Source organism: Convolutriloba macropyga, chromosome 2, assembly GCF_964194025.1.
Source record: "Convolutriloba macropyga chromosome 2, txConMacr16.3, whole genome shotgun sequence".
NCBI classification, from domain to species: Eukaryota; Metazoa; Xenacoelomorpha; order Acoela; family Convolutidae; genus Convolutriloba; species Convolutriloba macropyga.
In genome coordinates, this window is record NC_134469.1 from 305,953 (window position 1) to 325,515 (window position 19,563).

The following is a 19,563-nucleotide window of genomic DNA, read 5'->3' on the forward strand; positions in this document are numbered from 1 at the left end:
GTGTCATAAAACAAGGTTTTGGTTCTCTTGAAAAAGAATACGAGGAGACAAGAAAAAGGGTTTTCGGAACAAGTGTTCAATCAACTTCAAAAAATGCACAAAGTAAAATCAGTGAAGCAGGACTACTAGATAATTGTGAAGCAGGACCATCCTATAGCAACGAACACTGTGAAGAGTCAATTGCCATTGACGACAATGTCAACGTTGAGGTAATACTTTGAACAATTCGTAGCATTTTTTAGTTGCTTTTTCGAGTGTTTCTTTGTTCCAAATGTTAGATTGTTTTCTTTCCGAGTAGTTTGCTCGGATCTGTTGACTACATTTCGGTAAAAGATTAAAGAAAATTTCCTTGTAATACCGAAGCTCGTTACTTTTGTTGGTGATAGTGATTTTAGCAAATCTTTTACGTAACTTAGATTATCTTTCAATAGTTGAGTGTAATAAATCATTTCATTACTTCGGAGACTGTTCAAGATGTTTTTTGCAACTTCATCGCTCTCTGATCGTGTTAATGGTTAAGACCGCGTTTCAAACGTCGAGTTTGCTGGGCTTTTTTGCTAGCATGTTTTTTTTTCTGTAGTGTTGCCAGATGCATAAAGACATCGCCAAGAGATGCCTCAACATTGAAAATCAAGTTCACGAAATGAGCGAAGTTCTGGAAGCTTCTGTGTCAGAGAGTAACAACAAAATGACGAAAATGAAACTTCAATTAAGTGGTGTTGTGAGTACTTTTGAAACCAAATTATTCTGGCCCGTAAGTTTCTTAAGCAAGACTCATTTTGCATATATTTTTTAATCAGCAGAGGTTGTAAGATCTTTTCGAATGATAGATTTGAAAAAAGTGAAGCCCATTTCAACCGGGAAAACGAAAAACTTCTTACGTAAGAGTAGAGGTAGGAACGTGCGAAAGCTCAGCGAAATTCAATCGTTCATGTATGTTTTTAGTACTTCTCTAATAATGTAGAGCATTTACTACAGGTCTCAAGAGCCATGAAGTTGTTTGATCCAATGGAAGAGCAAGTTGAGGAAATGGAAGAGTTGGATGATGAAATGGAATTTGAAGATGCTGAGCTTCTCTGTGATATTGAGACGGAACCACCAATTCAGTATGGAGAAGGAGGACGAAACCTAGATACAATTTACATTGGTCATCAACCCCTCAAGTTTGGTCTTGCACTGAGAACGTGGGTTTTTGGCAGGGATGGCCTATCAAGAGAAATGATAATGCCGCAGCGACAAAGCACTAGAGTCAGGGCTCCAAGAGAAAAAGTTCTAACATTTTTAAGTAATTACTATTTTAGAAATCACTTTTTTATGTTTTTAGCTTCCTCTTTGTTTTTCAGTTATTCTTATCCGAAGCTCTTGTTATTAGTCTTTACGAGTAATTTGCTCGTATCTCAAGTTTAAAATTGGTGAAATCTAACCTGTTATAAGAACAAATGCCAATTCATTTCGTTATGTTCACAGGGGCTGTACAGAGAAAATTTCCTCGGGCCCGTTACCCAAATGCCAGAAAGGAAGCTGTCAACGCAGCTAATAAAGCAGGGTTGAACGCAAGAGCGAGAGTTGGTCAACGTGGTCAATACAGCCAACAGTGTAAAGACCAGAAAAAGGCTTTGAGAAAAAATAAGAAACAAGGAAGTCAATAAAGAGCGTCCTCGGACAGTTTAGAGCGAAATGCTCTCAAATGTTATTCTATGATTTAACTGAAAATTGCTTTTACGTATAGTCGAGTTGTTAAATTGGTTTATCCGTGGCTATCTTTCAGAACTGTGCTAATATTTTGCTGGCACGTAAATCAATTTCTTGGGCTTGAAGAACTAAGTTCTATCATTGTGAGGACAAAGATGTTTTGTGCGTTTGCTAGGAGGTTGGACCCGTATAACTTTATAATTAATGAGCTAATGTGAAGTCAGATTAAGGCGTATTTAATACCCTGCTCCATTCTACGAGTTTATGACTAAATGATTTTTATATTGTTCAATGTTTAATTTCTTGTGTTATGAAGAGGAATGTCTCGGGAATTTAACCCATCTACAAGTATGTTTTGCCCACAGGGGCTCCAATTTTATTATAGCTTCTATGTGTTGATTAGTCATTAGTTGAAGTGCTGTGATACTGAATCCCGAGAAACTTCAAATTTACAATTCCAGAGTTTATCTGAAAAAAGTTTGTAATTTCTTATTTAATCGATCCTACAAATTGATGTCTTCGATTGTTTTGAGCGTCTAGGTTTTGAGTTTTCACAAATGATCGGTTTCTCCGAAAGTAAGCTGATAGTTTTTCTGGAAGTTAAAGCTCTGAAAATTCGATTGATTGTGCGTCATTTCGTATAAAATTTTCAAATTTTCTTATGTTTGACAGCGGAGATTTTATGGTAGAATTTGAACTTAGTTCTGAGTTTTTCATGCTCAGCTTGAGTTGCTAGTGCCTTTTTGATGCTAGTACGTTTTAGTTGCTAGCGGCTTTTAGTTAATAGATTTTCAACTCTAATGTCGGCTTGACCGTTCGAGCGTTCGTTTGTCAGTTGAGAACATTCTGTCGGCCCTTAATCACTTTTAATGTTTTCAGTTTCGATATCTTTGATTGTCAATGAGTTTGTTTGAGTTCCTTGCTCAAGCTGAAGGGTATTTGTCGCTCAAGTTTCTCTCAGAATTCAGCAATCAGCCTAAAACTTTGACAGACTTGTGGCCTAAAGATAGGTTTGATAAGGAATTGAAAGAAAATCGAGTTTTCAAACAAATATATAAAGACCTTGAAGATGCCTACGTTGCCGCTAAAGACTTTGGATTAAATATAGAGCCCGACAGTTTCGGAGGTTTTTGCTTGCGTAATAAAACAGGGCACACTATTAAAACCGGAGAAATCATGAGTGCTGTCGGTTTGATAGCAAAACTACCAGCTGGATGGGATCTAAACAATTGGTCTGTAATGCAAGGTGATAAACTTCTCGTTGGTGTAGCACGCTGGGCAAATCACTCTTGTCGCGCTAATTGTGATTATTATATGAAAGGAGGATTTCGTGGAAGACATTGTGTCAGGCTCCGTGCTCTTCGTCCAATTCCACCTAATGAAGAGCTCTGTACTTTTTATAACGAAGACGTTTTTGGGGTAGGAAATTGCGATTGTCTATGTGGGCATTCTGATCTGCATGCCAAAAACAATGAGAAAAATTTGACGCAAATAAAAAAGTTCAGACGATCTCTGCCGAGAATTCAAGTTGTTGAAGAGAAGTCTTCGACAAATGAGTTGCAAAGTTTCATTCAGTTTTTTGATGAGGGTTCAAACCTAAGCATTCAGTCATTCAAAGACGACAAAATTAACCAAGTTTTAGTGCCGAACGTGCTATCAGATGATAATTATGAGTTTTTGTCGCAATATAAAGAAGTGGAAGAGTTGGATCAGACAGAAGAAGAAATTTTGCCCTCTCGCGAAGATGCATCTAGTGATGAAAATTTAAGTAACTCAGATGAAGACGTAGGGAATTTTAGTGGAGAAACATCACAACAGGCAGTAACAACTCTGCAACAGCATGAAGAAAAAATCTCTGAAATGATACCTGTTTCATCCGGCAACTTAGCTGCTTCAATTCTTTCGATTGTGGCACAATATAATGGACCGGATCTACTTTTGATTGATCTTCTGAAAAGAGATCAGGCCTTATTTGGTTCGAACTGTGTTGCACCCAGAACGCTTCTCAAACAATTGAAACAAGAATCTGAAACGCTTTTGCATTCAAAAAAGATCATTGACGAGGGAGAAATTGTTTTTTTGAACTTTCGAGTCACCTTATGTGAAATTGTTGAGCAGAATGTTTCAAAAATAGTGAGTCACGCTGAAAACAAAATTTCAGGTACAGATATTAGACTACCACAGCTGAAGATAGACAACAATTTTGTTGAGATAATACTTGTTATAAATTGTGATGGCGCATCCGTTTCCAAGTCTCCAGCCACATCAGCGTGGCCTCTGTTTATTGCTATAGCAGACCTACCGCCGATTTTACGTCAATCTTTTAAAAACATTGCTCTGGCTGCACTCTTTGTGGGAGTTGGTCATCCCAACTTTAATGATATTTTTGATTATCTGAAGACAGAACTAGCTGTGGTAGAAAAAGTAAGATTTCAAAACAGAAGCATCAAAGTAAAGTTTTGTCCCCTCTTCTTCTTATCAGACCTAATCGGAAAATCCAAAGTTTTGAACATGAAGCAATGCAATGGATACTATGGCTGTACCATATGTAAGCAACGAGGGTATCATAAGAATGGAGCGCATTTTTACCCGCATGATGAAAAAATTGAATTGAGATCTCTCGATTCATACTTAGATAATCTTCGTGCTTTAGAAGATGGCAGTCAGGAACGCCTAAAAGCAAAACATGGTCGCTACTCTGATTTCGAAATTTTGACACAAGGGGTGAAAGGTCGGAGTTCAATTTTCTCGGTCATTCCTAATCAGCCTCTCACTTCGCCGATTGATGTCATGCATCAGCTGATGTTAGGTGTTTCAAAAGACCTTCTATCTTTTTATTACGTTAGACTACGAACAGACAGAAAGACGGAACTTAATGATATCTTACGCAAAGTTGAAGCTCCCAAGGAGTTTACGAGAAAAATTCGACCGTATAGTGAGTTGTCCAATTTCAAAGCCAAGGAGTTCAAAATTCATCTACTCTACTTGGCACCGGTTCTTTTCCCAAGTTTTTTTTTGGGGAGGATCGATTGAGCGATGCTGATGACTTGAATAAGCTTGTCTTTGCTGTTCGAGTTTTATATGATAGGGCAGAAGAAATCAAATTATGCGACGAGCTGTTGAACGAATTTTGCTTAAGTATGAGCGAAAAAACAGGCAAATTTGAATCTATAAACTTTCATTTGCTCCGACACCTTGCGTAGCAAGCTAAAAGTTATGGCCCCCTCTTCACAACATCCGCATCGATGTTTGAAAGCGCAAATCATTGGCTGATTGCTCCCCTGACGGGTACTGTAAATCATTGCGAACTGATGACTTCCAGGTTCTTGAGACGAAGAGTTTTGTCTGGATTAAACCTAATAGACGAAAATTTGGGCCAATTTTTCCCTGATGGTCAGAAAAAGCTTTCAACGATAGCTTTGGTTTCGTAGAGTCAAAAGTTTCCGAGGAATTTAGAAACAAAAATCTAGTTCGCGTTTGTTCTGCCGAATGAAAATTCTGACATTTTATTTATCATCAACTGCTTATTGTAGAGGAAGAGCTGCTGATAGATTCGTGTCTGTCGAAATAAATGAAACTTTTGTTGGCGAGGTCAGTTTTTTTTCGAAGAAGATGGCATTCAAGGATTATTTCTGAGAATTTTTGATATTAAAAAGCGTCTCAGATTGCTGAAAAATCGTCAGCCAGTACCGTGTCCAGTTTTTGGATACGTTGTGAAAGAAAGCGATAAGATTATTCGATTTCCTACTAAAGCAAATTCGAACAAACTTTTTCCAATCTATTTAGAAGACGAGTTAACTCTTGTAACAATGTTGAGGCACTTTGAGCACGATTAGCGATACTTAAACTAAAGTTGTTGCAAAAACTTTGGTTTCTTTGATTGTTAACAGATCAGATTTTTCCATATGTTTGGTACTTTGCCAACTTTAACTGTTCTTCTTTAGTATAATTAATTCAATTTGCACTCAATATTTTTGTTTTTCTAAAATTAATCAACGTACAAGTCTCATTTTTGTGTACATTCTAGTCCAAAAAAAATTGGTGTAGTAAATCATAAAAAGTTTCTCAATTGAGGTTTATCGGTCATTTGAAAATTTTATTTTAAGACGTCTTTTTAATAGCCGCGAAGCGATAGCGGCTATTATTGGGGACATCGTGGTTTTTTTTAATTTGTAGGAGTCCAACTTTTTGTTTGGGTCCTCGTGCAAAAACAATTTTTGGTTTAGCTTGTATAGAAAAAAAGTTAGTCTCTTAGTTGAGTTTTTCGCTTATTTGAAAATTTTATTTTAAAACGTCTTTTTTTTCAATCGGATCTTAGAGTTGTCGAAAGCTAACGAAAAGCAACGTAGGAGTCCCACTTTTTGTGTGGGTCCTAGTGCAAAAACAATTTTTGGTTTAGCTTGTATAGAAAAAAAAGTTAGTTTCTTAGTTGAGTTCTTCGCTTATTTGAAAATATATTTTTTAAAAACGTCTTTTTTTTCAATCTGATCTTAGAGTTGTCGAAAGCAAACGAAAACCAACGTAGGAGTCCCACTTTTTGTGTGGGTTCTAGTGCAAAAACAATTTTGGGTTTAGCTTGCATAGAAAAAAAGTTAGTCTCTTAGTTGAGTTTTCGCTTATTTGAAAATTTTATTTTAAAACCGCTTTTTCTTCAATGGGATCTTAGAGTTGTCGAAAGCTAACGAAAACCAACGTAGGAGTCCCACTTTTTGTGTGGGTCGTAGTGCAAAAACAGTTTTTAGTTTAGCTTGTATAGAAAAAAAGTTGGTCTCTTAATTGGATTTTTCGCTTATTTGAAAATTTTATTTTAAAACCGCTTTTTCTTCAATCGGATCTTAGAGTTGTCGAAAGCTAACGAAAACCAACGTAGGAGTCCCACTTTTTGTGTGGGTTGTAGTGCAAAAACAATTTTTGGTTTAGCTTGTATAGAAAAAAAGTTGGTCTCTTAGTTGGATTTTTCGCTTATTTGAAAATTTTATTTTAAAACCGCTTTTTCTTCAATCGGATCTTAGAGTTGTCGAAAGCTAACGAAAACCAACGTAGGTGTCCTATTTTTTGTGTGGGTCGTAGTGCAAAAACAATTTTTGGTTTAGCTTGTATAGAAAAAAAGTTGGTCTCTTAGTTGGATTTTTCGCTTATTTGAAAATTTTATTTTAAAACGTCTTTTTTTTCAATCGGATCTTAGAGTTGTCGAAAGCTAACGAAAAGCAACGTAGGAGTCCCACTTTTTGTGTGGGTCCTAGTGCAAAAACAATTTTTGGTTTAGCTTGTATAGAAAAGAAAGTTAGTCTCTTAGTTGAGTTCTTCGCTTATTTGAAAATATATTTTTTAAAAACGTCTTTTTTTTCAATCTGATCTTAGAGTTGTCGAAAGCAAACGAAAACCAACGTAGGAGTCCCACTTTTCGTGTGGGTTCTAGTGCAAAAACAATTTTGGGTTTAGCTTGCATAGAAAAAAAGTTAGTCTCTTAGTTGAGTTTTCGCTTATTTGAAAATTTTATTTTAAAACCGCTTTTTCTTCAATGGGATCTTAGAGTTGTCGAAAGCTAACGAAAACCAACGTAGGAGTCCCACTTTTTGTGTGGGTCGTAGTGCAAAAACAGTTTTTAGTTTAGCTTGTATAGAAAAAAAGTTGGTCTCTTAATTGGATTTTTCGCTTATTTGAAAATTTTATTTTAAAACCGCTTTTTCTTCAATCGGATCTTAGAGTTGTCGAAAGCTAACGAAAACCAACGTAGGAGTCCCACTTTTTGTGTGGGTTGTAGTGCAAAAACAATTTTTGGTTTAGCTTGTATAGAAAAAAAGTTGGTCTCTTAGTTGGATTTTTCGCTTACTTGAAAATTTTATTTTAAAACCGCTTTTTCTTCAATCGGATCTTAGAGTTGTCGAAAGCTAACGAAAACCAACGTAGGTGTCCTATTTTTTGTGTGGGTCGTAGTGCAAAAACAATTTTTGGTTTAGCTTGTATAGAAAAAAAGTTGGTCTCTTAGTTGGATTTTTCGCTTATTTGAAAATTTTATTTTAAAATCGCTTTTTCTTCAATCGGACCTTAGAGTTGTTGAAAGCTAACGGAAACCAACGTAGGAGTCCCACTTTTTGTGTGGGTCGTATTGCAAAAACAATTTTTGGTTTAGCTTGAATAGAAAAAAAGTTGGTCTCTTAGTTGGATTTTTCGCTTATTTGAAAATTTTATTTTAAAACCGCTTTTTCTTCAATCGGATCTTAGAGTTGTCGAAAGCTAACGAAAACCAACGTAGGAGTCCCACTTTTTGTGTGGGTCGTAGTGCAAAAACAATTTTTGGTTTAGCTTGTATAGAAAAAATTTGGTTTCTTAGTTGGATTTTTCGCTTATTTGAAAATTCTATTTTAAAACCGCTTTTTCTTCAATCGGATCTTAGAGTTGTCGAAAGCTAACGAAAACCAACGTAGGAGTCCCACTTTTTGTGTGGGTTGTAGTGCAAAAACAATTTTTGGTTTAGCTTGTGTAGAAAAAAAAGTTATTCTCTTAGTTGAGTTTTTCGCTTATTTGAAAATATATTTTTTAAAAACGTCTTTTTTTTCAAACTGATCTTAGAGTTGTCGAAAGCAAACGAAAACCAACGTAGGAGTCCCACTTTTTGTGTGGGTTCTAGTGCAAAAACAATTTTGGGTTTAGCTTGCATAGAAAAAAAGTTAGTCTCTTAGTTGAGTTTTCGCTTATTTGAAAATTTTATTTTAAAACCGCTTTTTCTTCAATCGGATCTTAGAGTTGTCGAAAGCTAACGAAAACCAACGTAGGAGTCCCACTTTTTGTGTGGGTCTTAGTGCAAAAACAATTTTTGGTTTAGCTTGTATAGAAAAAAAGTTGGTCTCTTAGTTGTATTTTTCGCTTATTTGAAAATTTTATTTTAAAACCGCTTTTTCTTCAATCGGATCTTAGAGTTGTCCAAAAGCTAACGAAAACCAACGTAGGAGTCCCACTTTTTGTGTGGGTCGTAGTGCAAAATTAATTTTTGGTTTAGCTTGTATAGAAAAAAAGTTGGTCTCTTAGTTGGATTTTTCGCTTATTTGAAAATTTTATTTTAAAACCGCTTTTTCTTCAATCGGATCTTAGAGTTGTTGAAAGCTAACGGAAACCAACGTAGGAGTCCCACTTTTTGTGTGGGTTGTAGTGCAAAAACAATTTTTGGTTTAGCTTGTATAGAAAGAAAAGTTGGTCTCTTAGTTGGATTTTTCGCTTATTTGAAAATTTTATTTTAAAACCGCTTTTTCTTCAATCGGATCTTAGAGTTGTCGAAAGCTAACGAAAACCAACGTAAGAGTCCCACTTTTTGTGTGGGTCGTAGTGCAAAAACAATTTTTGGTTTAGCTTGTATAGAAAAAAAGTTGGTTTCTTAGTTGGATTTTTCGCTTATTTGAAAATTTTATTTTAAAACCGCTTTTTCTTCAATCGGATCTTAGAGTTGTCGAAAGCTAACGAAAACCAACGTAGGAGTCCCATTTTTTGTGTGGGTCGTAGTGCAAAAACAATTTTTGGTTTAGCTTGAATAGAAAAAAAGTTGGTCTCTTAGTTGGATTTTTCGCTTATTTGAAAATTTTATTTTAAAACCGCTTTTTCTTCAATCGGATCTTAGAGTTGTCGAAAGCTAACGGAAACCAACGTAGGAGTCCCACTTTTTGTGTGGGTCGTAGTGCAAAAACAATTTTTGGTTTAGCTTGTATAGAAAAAAAGTTGGTCTCTTAGTTGGATTTTTCGCTTATTTGAAAATTTTATTTTAAAACCGCTTTTTCTTCAATCGGATCTTAGAGTTGTCGAAAGCTAACAAAAACCAACGTAGGAGTCCCACTTTTTGTGTGGGTCGTAGTGCAAAAACAATTTTTGGTTTAGCTTGTATAGAAAAAAAGTTGGTTTCTTAGTTGTATTTTTCGCTTATTTGAAAATTTTATTTTAAAACCGCTTTTTCTTCAATCGGATCTTAGAGTTGTCGAAAGCTAACGAAAACCAACGTAGGAGTCCCACTTTTTGTGTGGGTTGTAGTGCAAAAACAATTTTTGGTTTAGCTTGTATAGAAAAAAATTGGTCTCTTAGTTGGATTTTTCGCTTATTTGAAAATTTTATTTTAAAACCGCTTTTTCTTCAATCGGATCTTAGAGTTGTCGAAAGCTAACGAAAACCAACGTAGGAGTCCCATTTTTTGTGTGGGTCGTAGTGCAAAAACATTTTTTGGTTTAGCTTGTATAGAAAAAAAGTTGGTCTCTTAGTTGGATTTTTCGCTTATTTGAAAATTTTATTTTAAAACCGCTTTTTCTTCAATCGGATCTTAGAGTTGTCGAAAGCTAACGGAAACCAACGTAGGAGTCCCACTTTTTGTGTGGGTCGTAGTGCAAACACAATTTTTGGTTTAGCTTGTATAGAAAAAAAGTTGGTCTCTTAGTTGGATTTTTCGCTTATTTGAAAATTTTATTTTAAAACCGCTTTTTCTTCAATCGGATCTTAGAGTTGTCGAAAGCTAACGAAAACCAACGTAGGAGTCCCACTTTTTGTGTGGGTCGTAGTGCAAAAACAATTTTTGGTTTAGCTTGTATAGAAAAGAAGTTGGTTTCTTAGTTGGATTTTTCGCTTATTTGAAAATTTTATTTTAAAACCGCTTTTTCTTCAATCGGATCTTAGAGTTGTCGAAAGCTAACGAAAACCAACGTAGGAGTCCCACTTTTTGTGTGGCTCGTAGTACAAAAACAATTTTTGGTTTAGCTTGTATAGAAAAAAAGTTGGTCTCTTAGTTGGATTTTTCGCTTATTTGAAAATTTTATTTTAAAACCGCTTTTTCTTCAATCGGATCTTAGAGTTGTCGAAAGCTAACGAAAACCAACGTAGGAGTCCCATTTTTTGTGTGGGTCGTAGTGCAAAAACAATTTTTGGTTTAGCTTGTATAGAAAAAAAGTTGGTCTCTTAGTTGGATTTTTCGCTTATTTGAAAATTTTATTTTAAAACCGCTTTTTCTTCAATCGGATCTTAGAGTTGTCGAAAGCTAACGGAAACCAACGTAGTAGTCCCACTTTTTGTGTGGGTCGTAGTGCAAAAACAATTTTTGGTTTAGCTTGCATAGAAAAAAGTTGGTCTCTTAGTTGGATTTTTCGCTTATTTGAAAATTTTATTTTAAAACCGCTTTTTCTTCAATCGGGTCTTAGAGTTGTCGAAAGCTAACAAAAACCAACGTAGGAGTCCCACTTTTTGTGTGGGTCGTAGTGCAAAAACAATTTTTGGTTTAGCTTGTATAGAAAAAAAGTTGGTTTCTTAGTTGGATTTTTCGCTTATTTGAAAATTTTATTTTAAAACCGCTTTTTCTTCAATCGGATCTTAGAGTTGTCGAAAGCTAACGAAAACCAACGTAGGAGTCCCACTTTTTGTGTGGGTCGTAGTGCAAAAACAATTTTTGGTTTAGCTTGTATAGAAAAGAAGTTGGTTTCTTAGTTGGATTTTTCGCTTATTTGAAAATTTTATTTTAAAACCGCTTTTTCTTCAATCGGATCTTAGAGTTGTCGAAAGCTAACGAAAACCAACGTAGGAGTCCCACTTTTTGTGTGGCTCGTAGTACAAAAACAATTTTTGGTTTAGCTTGTATAGAAAAAAAGTTGGTCTCTTAGTTGGATTTTTCGCTTATTTGAAAATTTTATTTTAAAACCGCTTTTTCTTCAATCGGATCTTAGAGTTGTCGAAAGCTAACGAAAACCAACGTAGGAGTCCCATTTTTTGTGTGGGTCGTAGTGCAAAAACAATTTTTGGTTTAGCTTGTATAGAAAAAAAGTTGGTCTCTTAGTTGGATTTTTCGCTTATTTGAAAATTTTATTTTAAAACCGCTTTTTCTTCAATCGGATCTTAGAGTTGTCGAAAGCTAACGGAAACCAACGTAGTAGTCCCACTTTTTGTGTGGGTCGTAGTGCAAAAACAATTTTTGGTTTAGCTTGCATAGAAAAAAGTTGGTCTCTTAGTTGGATTTTTCGCTTATTTGAAAATTTTATTTTAAAACCGCTTTTTCTTCAATCGGGTCTTAGAGTTGTCGAAAGCTAACGAAAACCAACGTAGGAGTCCCACTTTTTGTGTGGGTCGTAGTGCAAAAACAATTTTTGGTTTAGCTTGTATAGAAAAAAAGTTGGTTTCTTAGTTGGATTTTTCGCTTATTTGAAAATTTTATTTTAAAACCGCTTTTTCTTCAATCGGATCTTAGAGTTGTCGAAAACTAACGAAAACCAACGTAGGAGTCCCACTTTTTGTGTGGGTCGTAGTGCAAAAACAAATTTTGGTTTAGTTTGTATAGAAAAAAAGTTGGTCTCTTAGTTGGATTTTTCGCTTATTTAAAAATTTTATTTTAAAACCGCTTTTTCTTCAATCGGGTCTTAGGGTTGCCGAAAGCTAACGAAAACCAACGTAGAAGTCCCACATTTTGTGTGGGTCGTAGTGCAAAAACAATTTTTGGTTTAGCTTGTATAGAAAAAAAGTTGGTCTCTTAGTTGGATTTTTCGCTTATTTGAAAATTTTATTTTAAAACCGCTTTTTCTTCAATCGGATTTTAGAGTTGTCGAAAGCTAACGAAAACCAACGTAGGAGTCCCACTTTTTGTGTGGGTCGTAGTGCAAAAACAATTTTTGGTTTAGCTTGTATAGAAAAAAAGTTGGTCTCTTAGTTGGATTTTTCGCTTATTTGAAAATTTTATTTTAAAACCGCTTTTTCTTCAATCGGATCTTAGAGTTGTCGAAAGCTAACGGAAACCAACGTAGGAGTCCCACTTTTTGTTCGGGTCTTAGTGCAAAAACAATTTTTGGTTTAGCTTGTATAGAAAAAAAGTTGGTCTCTTAGTTGGATTTTTCGCTTATTTGAAAATTTTATTTTAAAACCGCTTTTTCTTCAATTGGATCTTAGAGTTGTCGAAAGCTAACGAAAACCAACGTAGGAGTCCCACTTTTTGTGTGGGTCGTAGTGCAAAAACAATTTTTGGTTTAGCTTGTATAGAAAAAAAAGTTGGTCTCTTAGTTGGATTTTTCGCTTATTTGAAAATTTTATTTTAAAACCGCTTTTTCTTCAATCGGATCTTAGAGATGTCGAAAGCTAACGAAAACCAACGTAGGAGTCCCACTTTTTGTGTGGGTTGTAGTGCAAAAACAATTTTTGGTTTAGCTTGTATAAAAAAAAAGTTGGTCTCTTAGTTGGATTTTTCGCTTATTTGAAAATTTTATTTTAAAACCGCTTTTTCTTCAATCGGATCTTAGAATTGTCGAAAGCTAACGGAAACCAACGTAGGAGTCCCACTTTTTGTGTGGGTCGTAGTGCAAAAACAATTTTTGGTTTAGCTTGTATAGAAAAAAAGTTGGTCTCTTAATTGGATTTTTCGCTTATTTGAAAATTTTATTTTAAAACCGCTTTTTCTTCAATCGGATCTTAGAGTTGTCGAAAGCTAACGAAAACCAACGTAGGAGTCCCATTTTTTGTGTGGGTCGTAGTGCAAAAACAATTTTTGGTTTAGCTTGTATAGAAAAAAAGTTGGTCTCTTAGTTGGATTTTTCGCTTATTTGAAAATTTTATTTTAAAACCGCTTTTTCTTTAATCGGATCTTAGAGTTGTCGAAAGCTAACGAAAACCAACGTAGGAGTCCCACTTTTTGTGTGGGTCGTAGTGCAAAAACAATTTTTGGTTTAGCTTGTACAGAAAAAAAGTTGGTTTCTTAGTTGGATTTTTCGCTTATTTGAAAATTTTACTTTAAAACCACTTTTTCTTCAATCGGATCATAGAGTTGTCGAAAGCTAACGAAAACCAACGTAGGAGTCCCACTTTTTGTGTGGGTTGTAGTGCAAAAACAATTTTTGGTTTAGCTTGTATAGAAAAAAAGTTGGTCTCTTAGTTGGATTTTTCGCTTATTTGAAAATTTTATTTTAAAACCGCTTTTTCTTCAATCGGATCTTAGGGTTGTCGAAAGCTAACGAAAACCAACGTACGAGTCCCACTTTTTGTGTGGGTCGTAGTGCAAAAATAATTTTTGGTTTAGCTTGTATAGAAAAAAAGTTGGTCTCTTAGTTGTATTTTTCGCTTATTTGAAAATTTTATTTTAAAACCGCTTTTTCTTCAATCGGGTCTTAGGGTTGCCGAAAGCTAACGAAAACCAACGTAGAAGTCCCACATTTTGTGTGGGTCGTAGTGCAAAAACAATTTTTGGTTTAGCTTGTATAGAAAAAAAGTTGGTCTCTTAGTTGGATTTTTCGCTTATTTGAAAATTTTATTTTAAAACCGCTTTTTCTTCAATCGGATTTTAGAGTTGTCGAAAGCTAACGAAAACCAACGTAGGAGTCCCACTTTTTGTGTGGGTCGTAGTGCAAAAACAATTTTTGGTTTAGCTTGTATAGAAAAAAAGTTGGTCTCTTAGTTGGATTTTTCGCTTATTTGAAAATTTTATTTTAAAACCGCTTTTTCTTCAATCGGATCTTAGAGTTGTCGAAAGCTAACGGAAACCAACGTAGGAGTCCCACTTTTTGTTCGGGTCTTAGTGCAAAAACAATTTTTGGTTTAGCTTGTATAGAAAAAAAGTTGGTCTCTTAGTTGGATTTTTCGCTTATTTGAAAATTTTATTTTAAAACCGCTTTTTCTTCAATTGGATCTTAGAGTTGTCGAAAGCTAACGAAAACCAACGTAGGAGTCCCACTTTTTGTGTGGGTCGTAGTGCAAAAACAATTTTTGGTTTAGCTTGTATAGAAAAAAAAGTTGGTCTCTTAGTTGGATTTTTCGCTTATTTGAAAATTTTATTTTAAAACCGCTTTTTCTTCAATCGGATCTTAGAGTTGTCGAAAGCTAACGAAAACCAACGTAGGAGTCCCATTTTTTGTGTGGGTCGTAGTGCAAAAACAATTTTTGGTTTAGCTTGTATAGAAAAAAAGTTGGTCTCTTAGTTGGATTTTTCGCTTATTTGAAAATTTTATTTTAAAACCGCTTTTTCTTTAATCGGATCTTAGAGTTGTCGAAAGCTAACGAAAACCAACGTAGGAGTCCCACTTTTTGTGTGGGTCGTAGTGCAAAAACAATTTTTGGTTTAGCTTGTACAGAAAAAAAGTTGGTTTCTTAGTTGGATTTTTCGCTTATTTGAAAATTTTACTTTAAAACCACTTTTTCTTCAATCGGATCATAGAGTTGTTGAAAGCTAACGAAAACCAACGTAGGAGTCCCACTTTTTGTGTGGGTTGTAGTGCAAAAACAATTTTTGGTTTAGCTTGTATAGAAAAAAAGTTGGTCTCTTAGTTGGATTTTTCGCTTATTTGAAAATTTTATTTTAAAACCGCTTTTTCTTCAATCGGATCTTAGGGTTGTCGAAAGCTAACGAAAACCAACGTACGAGTCCCACTTTTTGTGTGGGTCGTAGTGCAAAAATAATTTTTGGTTTAGCTTGTATAGAAAAAAAGTTGGTCTCTTAGTTGGATTTTTCGCTTATTTGAAAATTTTATTTTAAAACCGCTTTTTCTTCAATCGGGTCTTAGGGTTGCCGAAAGCTAACGAAAACCAACGTAGAAGTCCCACATTTTGTGTGGGTCGTAGTGCAAAAACAATTTTTGGTTTAGCTTGTATAGAAAAAAAGTTGGTCTCTTAGTTGGATTTTTCGCTTATTTGAAAATTTTATTTTAAAACCGCTTTTTCTTCAATCGGATTTTAGAGTTGTCGAAAGCTAACGAAAACCAACGTAGGAGTCCCACTTTTTGTGTGGGTCGTAGTACAAAAACAATTTTTGGTTTAGCTTGTATAGAAAAAAAGTTGGTCTCTTAGTTGGATTTTTCGCTTATTTGAAAATTTTATTTTAAAACCGCTTTTTCTTCAATCGGATCTTAGAGTTGTCGAAAGCTAACGGAAACCAACGTAGGAGTCCCACTTTTTGTTCGGGTCTTAGTGCAAAAACAATTTTTGGTTTAGCTTGTATAGAAAAAAAGTTGGTCTCTTAGTTGGATTTTTCGCTTATTTGAAAATTTTATTTTAAAACCGCTTTTTCTTCAATTGGATCTTAGAGTTGTCGAAAGCTAACGAAAACCAACGTAGGAGTCCCACTTTTTGTGTGGGTCGTAGTGCAAAAACAATTTTTGGTTTAGCTTGTATAGAAAAAAAAGTTGGTCTCTTAGTTGGATTTTTCGCTTATTTGAAAATTTTATTTTAAAACCGCTTTTTCTTCAATCGGATCTTAGAGATGTCGAAAGCTAACGAAAACCAACGTAGGAGTCCCACTTTTTGTGGGGGTTGTAGTGCAAAAACAATTTGTGGTTTAGCTTGTATAGAAAAAAAGTTGGTCTCTTAGTTGGATTTTTCGCTTATTTGAAAATTTTATTTTAAAACCGCTTTTTCTTCAATCGGATCTTAGAGTTGTCGAAAGCTAACGAAAACCAACGTAGGAGTCCCACTTTTTGTGTGGGTCGTAGTGCAAAAACAATTTTTGGTTTAGCTTGTATAGAAAAAAAAATGTCTGTTCCTAAAAAATTGGTATAGAAAACCAGTTTTTGTCGCCAAAAACGTTCCCGATGCCTTATGGGCTTTCCCCGATTTTTTCACTGTGTCTGTTTGTGTGTGCGTGTTTGTATGTGTGTGTGTTGTTGTTAGATGTTGTTTTATATGTCTTTTTTGATGTTGGGCTTTGTATTATAATTTTCAGCAGCTTCTTCACAGGTAATTTTTTCATTTGTTTCTTTAAAGGACACACTAGGGTCATGAGTTGGTCTGTATGACCTAATCTGATCCACGAAACCTATTGTCCTGATTTTTCATACTATTTAGACTTGTTTGTGGTGCATTTGATGCTACATTTATACATACAGGGTACTCAAAACTCAGGTTAAAAGTACCCATGAACCGCGAGAAAGCACCATTTAATGGTTTATGAAAAGAATTTGGATGGACACAGGTTTGTATACGAAAAGAATTTGGATGGACACAGGTTTGTATATGAAAAGAATTTGGATGGACACAGGTTTGTATATGAAAAGAATTTGGATGGACACAGGTTTGTATATGAAAAGAATTTGGCTGGATGAAGGTTTATGAAAAGAATTTGGATGGACACAGGTTTGTATATGAAAAGAATTTGGCTGGATGAAGGTTTATGAAAAGAATTTGGATGGAACTATGAAAAGAATTAATCTAGACTTTAACTAGGGTCCTTGACCATGTAATTTAATTCAATATTTACCCCCCCCCCCCCACCTGGAATTAATAGGTCTTTTCATAATTCCAGGTCTCGACTAGGGTAGGTAATTGTAATGGACAGTTTTGTGGGCATTGCGTCTTTATTAACGCAGAGAAATCTTGCAAGATTTACTTCTACCGTTCCGGTACTATTAATGAATCGAGTGTATTCCATTATCCCCCTAGGTTCGTGTTCTTATAACCTATAACCCCCTCATGGTAATTGTACCATAATGGCGCTATAATTTCGTTGCGGAGCTATAATGGGAAAGAACCAATTAATTTACCCCTTCTTTATTTCACAGGTCCTATAAATTTAAGTTGATGTGATGAGAACCAATCTCTACCTAATTTACAGTGTCTGGACAGCCTGAAAAGTCTGGTGTGATCAGAGGTACTTCTTTCTATAATACATAAACTCGGGTAAAACTACAACAACAGCACTGCAACCCATACATGTTCACGACATTTGAGGGTTCTGAGGGGATGCAAAATAAATTGTTAATGGTTAGAAGTGAGCCCACCTGTGCTCTGGCTCATAGTGGGTGTTTGTTGATGATCTGGTTGTTGTTGTTGTTGTTGTTGTTGTTGTTGTTGTTGTTGTTGTTGTTGTTGTTGTTGGTATGAGTACATTGTGAAGACGATAATAAATAATTGACTTCTCTCTATTTGGACAGTTGGTTCATCTAAATAAATTAAACCTCTATCTTCTACTTCTCTTTCGTTCTCTCTGCTCAAAGATCTTAGACCAAAATGAACATCAATCATACACACAGTTGGTTTCCAAAATTGACTTTTGGTGAGATTGTGGTGGGAAAAAATTGACAAATTTTTGGAGAAGTAATTTGTACTCTTGTCCATTATTAAACAAGCGTGAACTGCTCTAAGATTGTATTAGACTACTGCTTTTTGAAGTATCCAGTTATTAATTAATGGATTGAAACCAGGCCAACTTTCCAAAACAGTACTAGTCTAATGTGTTCTTATCAGCAGTGTGCGTGTTTATTGCATGCGTTAATACAACTGTCGTACGAAAAAATAGTGTTCATTGATTACTGAAAATTTTTTTCAACAGTTTTCCAATAAACCTATTATTACAAAATAAAATTGACATATCATCTGTTTGATTGGATTTTTGACGTATTTTTCTGTTAACAACCACTTTTGCTCGTAGCATTACGCACAACAAATATGGAGAGGCCAAAATTCCTACATCAATCTTCATTTATTTGGTAAATAACGCAAGTGAAGCAGCATAAGCTTTTTAAAAAATCCCGCATCCATTGGATTTTTTGCCAACTTTCCGGCCTTAATATAACTTGACTTAGCAAGAAAGACAGCCCCCCATACATCGTAATGTAAATATTCCAAATGTGGGCAATAATCTTGGGGGGGGGGCTACATTAGCGAAAATGAGTGTCTTGTCGAAAAGCCATCATTGGTAATTTTGAAAAAAAAACAGTTGACCATACTGTTCTGCCTAACAACACATTTTGCAAAGCAAGAAACTCAGCAAAGCTTTTAAAAAGGGTTGCAAAATATTTGATCCAAGAACCAAGTGCTGAACATTAAATTAAAGAGAAAATGAAATATAAGTAGTAAGTAAATACTGTCTCAAGAGAGGGGGGGTTATCCTACGATACTTAAACATGGGATAATAGGGGGTTATCCTAGACGGAAAGGGATTAAGGGGATTAGGCGGCCTTGAAACTCATTTTTCCGCCATGAACACCCTAGCGACGGTTGATTTGAAAGCCTTTCACGAAATTTACAAGGAATTGAAAAAGGATTATTTTCAATACGGTGAAAGGTTTCTTTATTTCTTGGCAACATGTCAGTACTTGGATCCTGACCTTGATTTGGATATTGCGATGAAAATGAGACCCTATGGTGGACTGATTGGTATTGATAGTTCGTCTATGGACAAGTATTTCAAGTCTTACAAAATTTTGAGGTTGCATGCTATACTTCACGACGCTTCAGGTTTTGTCTTTGAATATAGTGAAAAAAGACCGGGCTATTCGTATGTCCTACCGTGTCCAGTGACAAACGAGTATCTTGGTCACTTGACAGGACTTGCCTTCTGTCTATATGTAAAGACTTTTAAAAGCAATTTATTCAGTTTGCTGGAATGTTGAAATCAAGACCAGTTGTTCTTGATTTTGAAGGCTTTCGACATAAAAAGTCTGGTTTTATTATCAAAGAACTAGCTGTTTCGACAAAAAATTACTGCGATACTGTGTCATTTTTACCCCCAACTTCATTCAATATACTGTCTTCGAGTGAGAGACGATCATACAGTTGGGTGTCAAAATATCTCCATGGTTTGAATTGGGAGAGTGGAGATTATCCATATTGTTATTTGCAACAAATTTTTGATAGCATAGCACTTCGATTTCCCTTGGCAACTTTTTATGCGAAGGGAACGGAAAAAACAGAAACCATTCAGAAACTTCTCAAAAAGGACGTTATCAATTTAGAGATTTTATTATGTCCAAAAATTGAAAATTTGAAATTTTTTCACGAGACACCAATTTGTACTTTACATGTTTTAAGCTGTCCTAAGCGGCAAAGAAATCAACACTGTGCAACAAAAAAACTACACTTTTTTACCTTTGGCTAACGAATGAATCGACGGTCCGAGAAAGCAGCATCGTTTCTACTTCAAGTGAGCTTGTCCCCAAATTTAGTGGT

General features: G+C 35.2%; 1 protein-coding gene across 2 annotated transcripts in view; it reads right to left on the reverse strand.

Moving 5' to 3' along the window:
- The window catches only part of LOC142335042 (uncharacterized), a 71,400-nt gene extending 53,731 nt beyond the window's left edge, over positions 1 to 17,669 (reverse strand). For both annotated transcript variants that reach the window (XM_075383369.1, XM_075383368.1), the window contains exon 1: positions 17,394 to 17,669. In XM_075383369.1, coding sequence (XP_075239484.1) covers positions 17,394 to 17,637 — 244 coding nt within the window. In that variant the 5' untranslated portion in view covers positions 17,638 to 17,669. The remainder of the gene's footprint in view (positions 1 to 17,393) is intronic.
- Between the last annotated feature and the right edge of the window lie 1,894 nt (positions 17,670 to 19,563).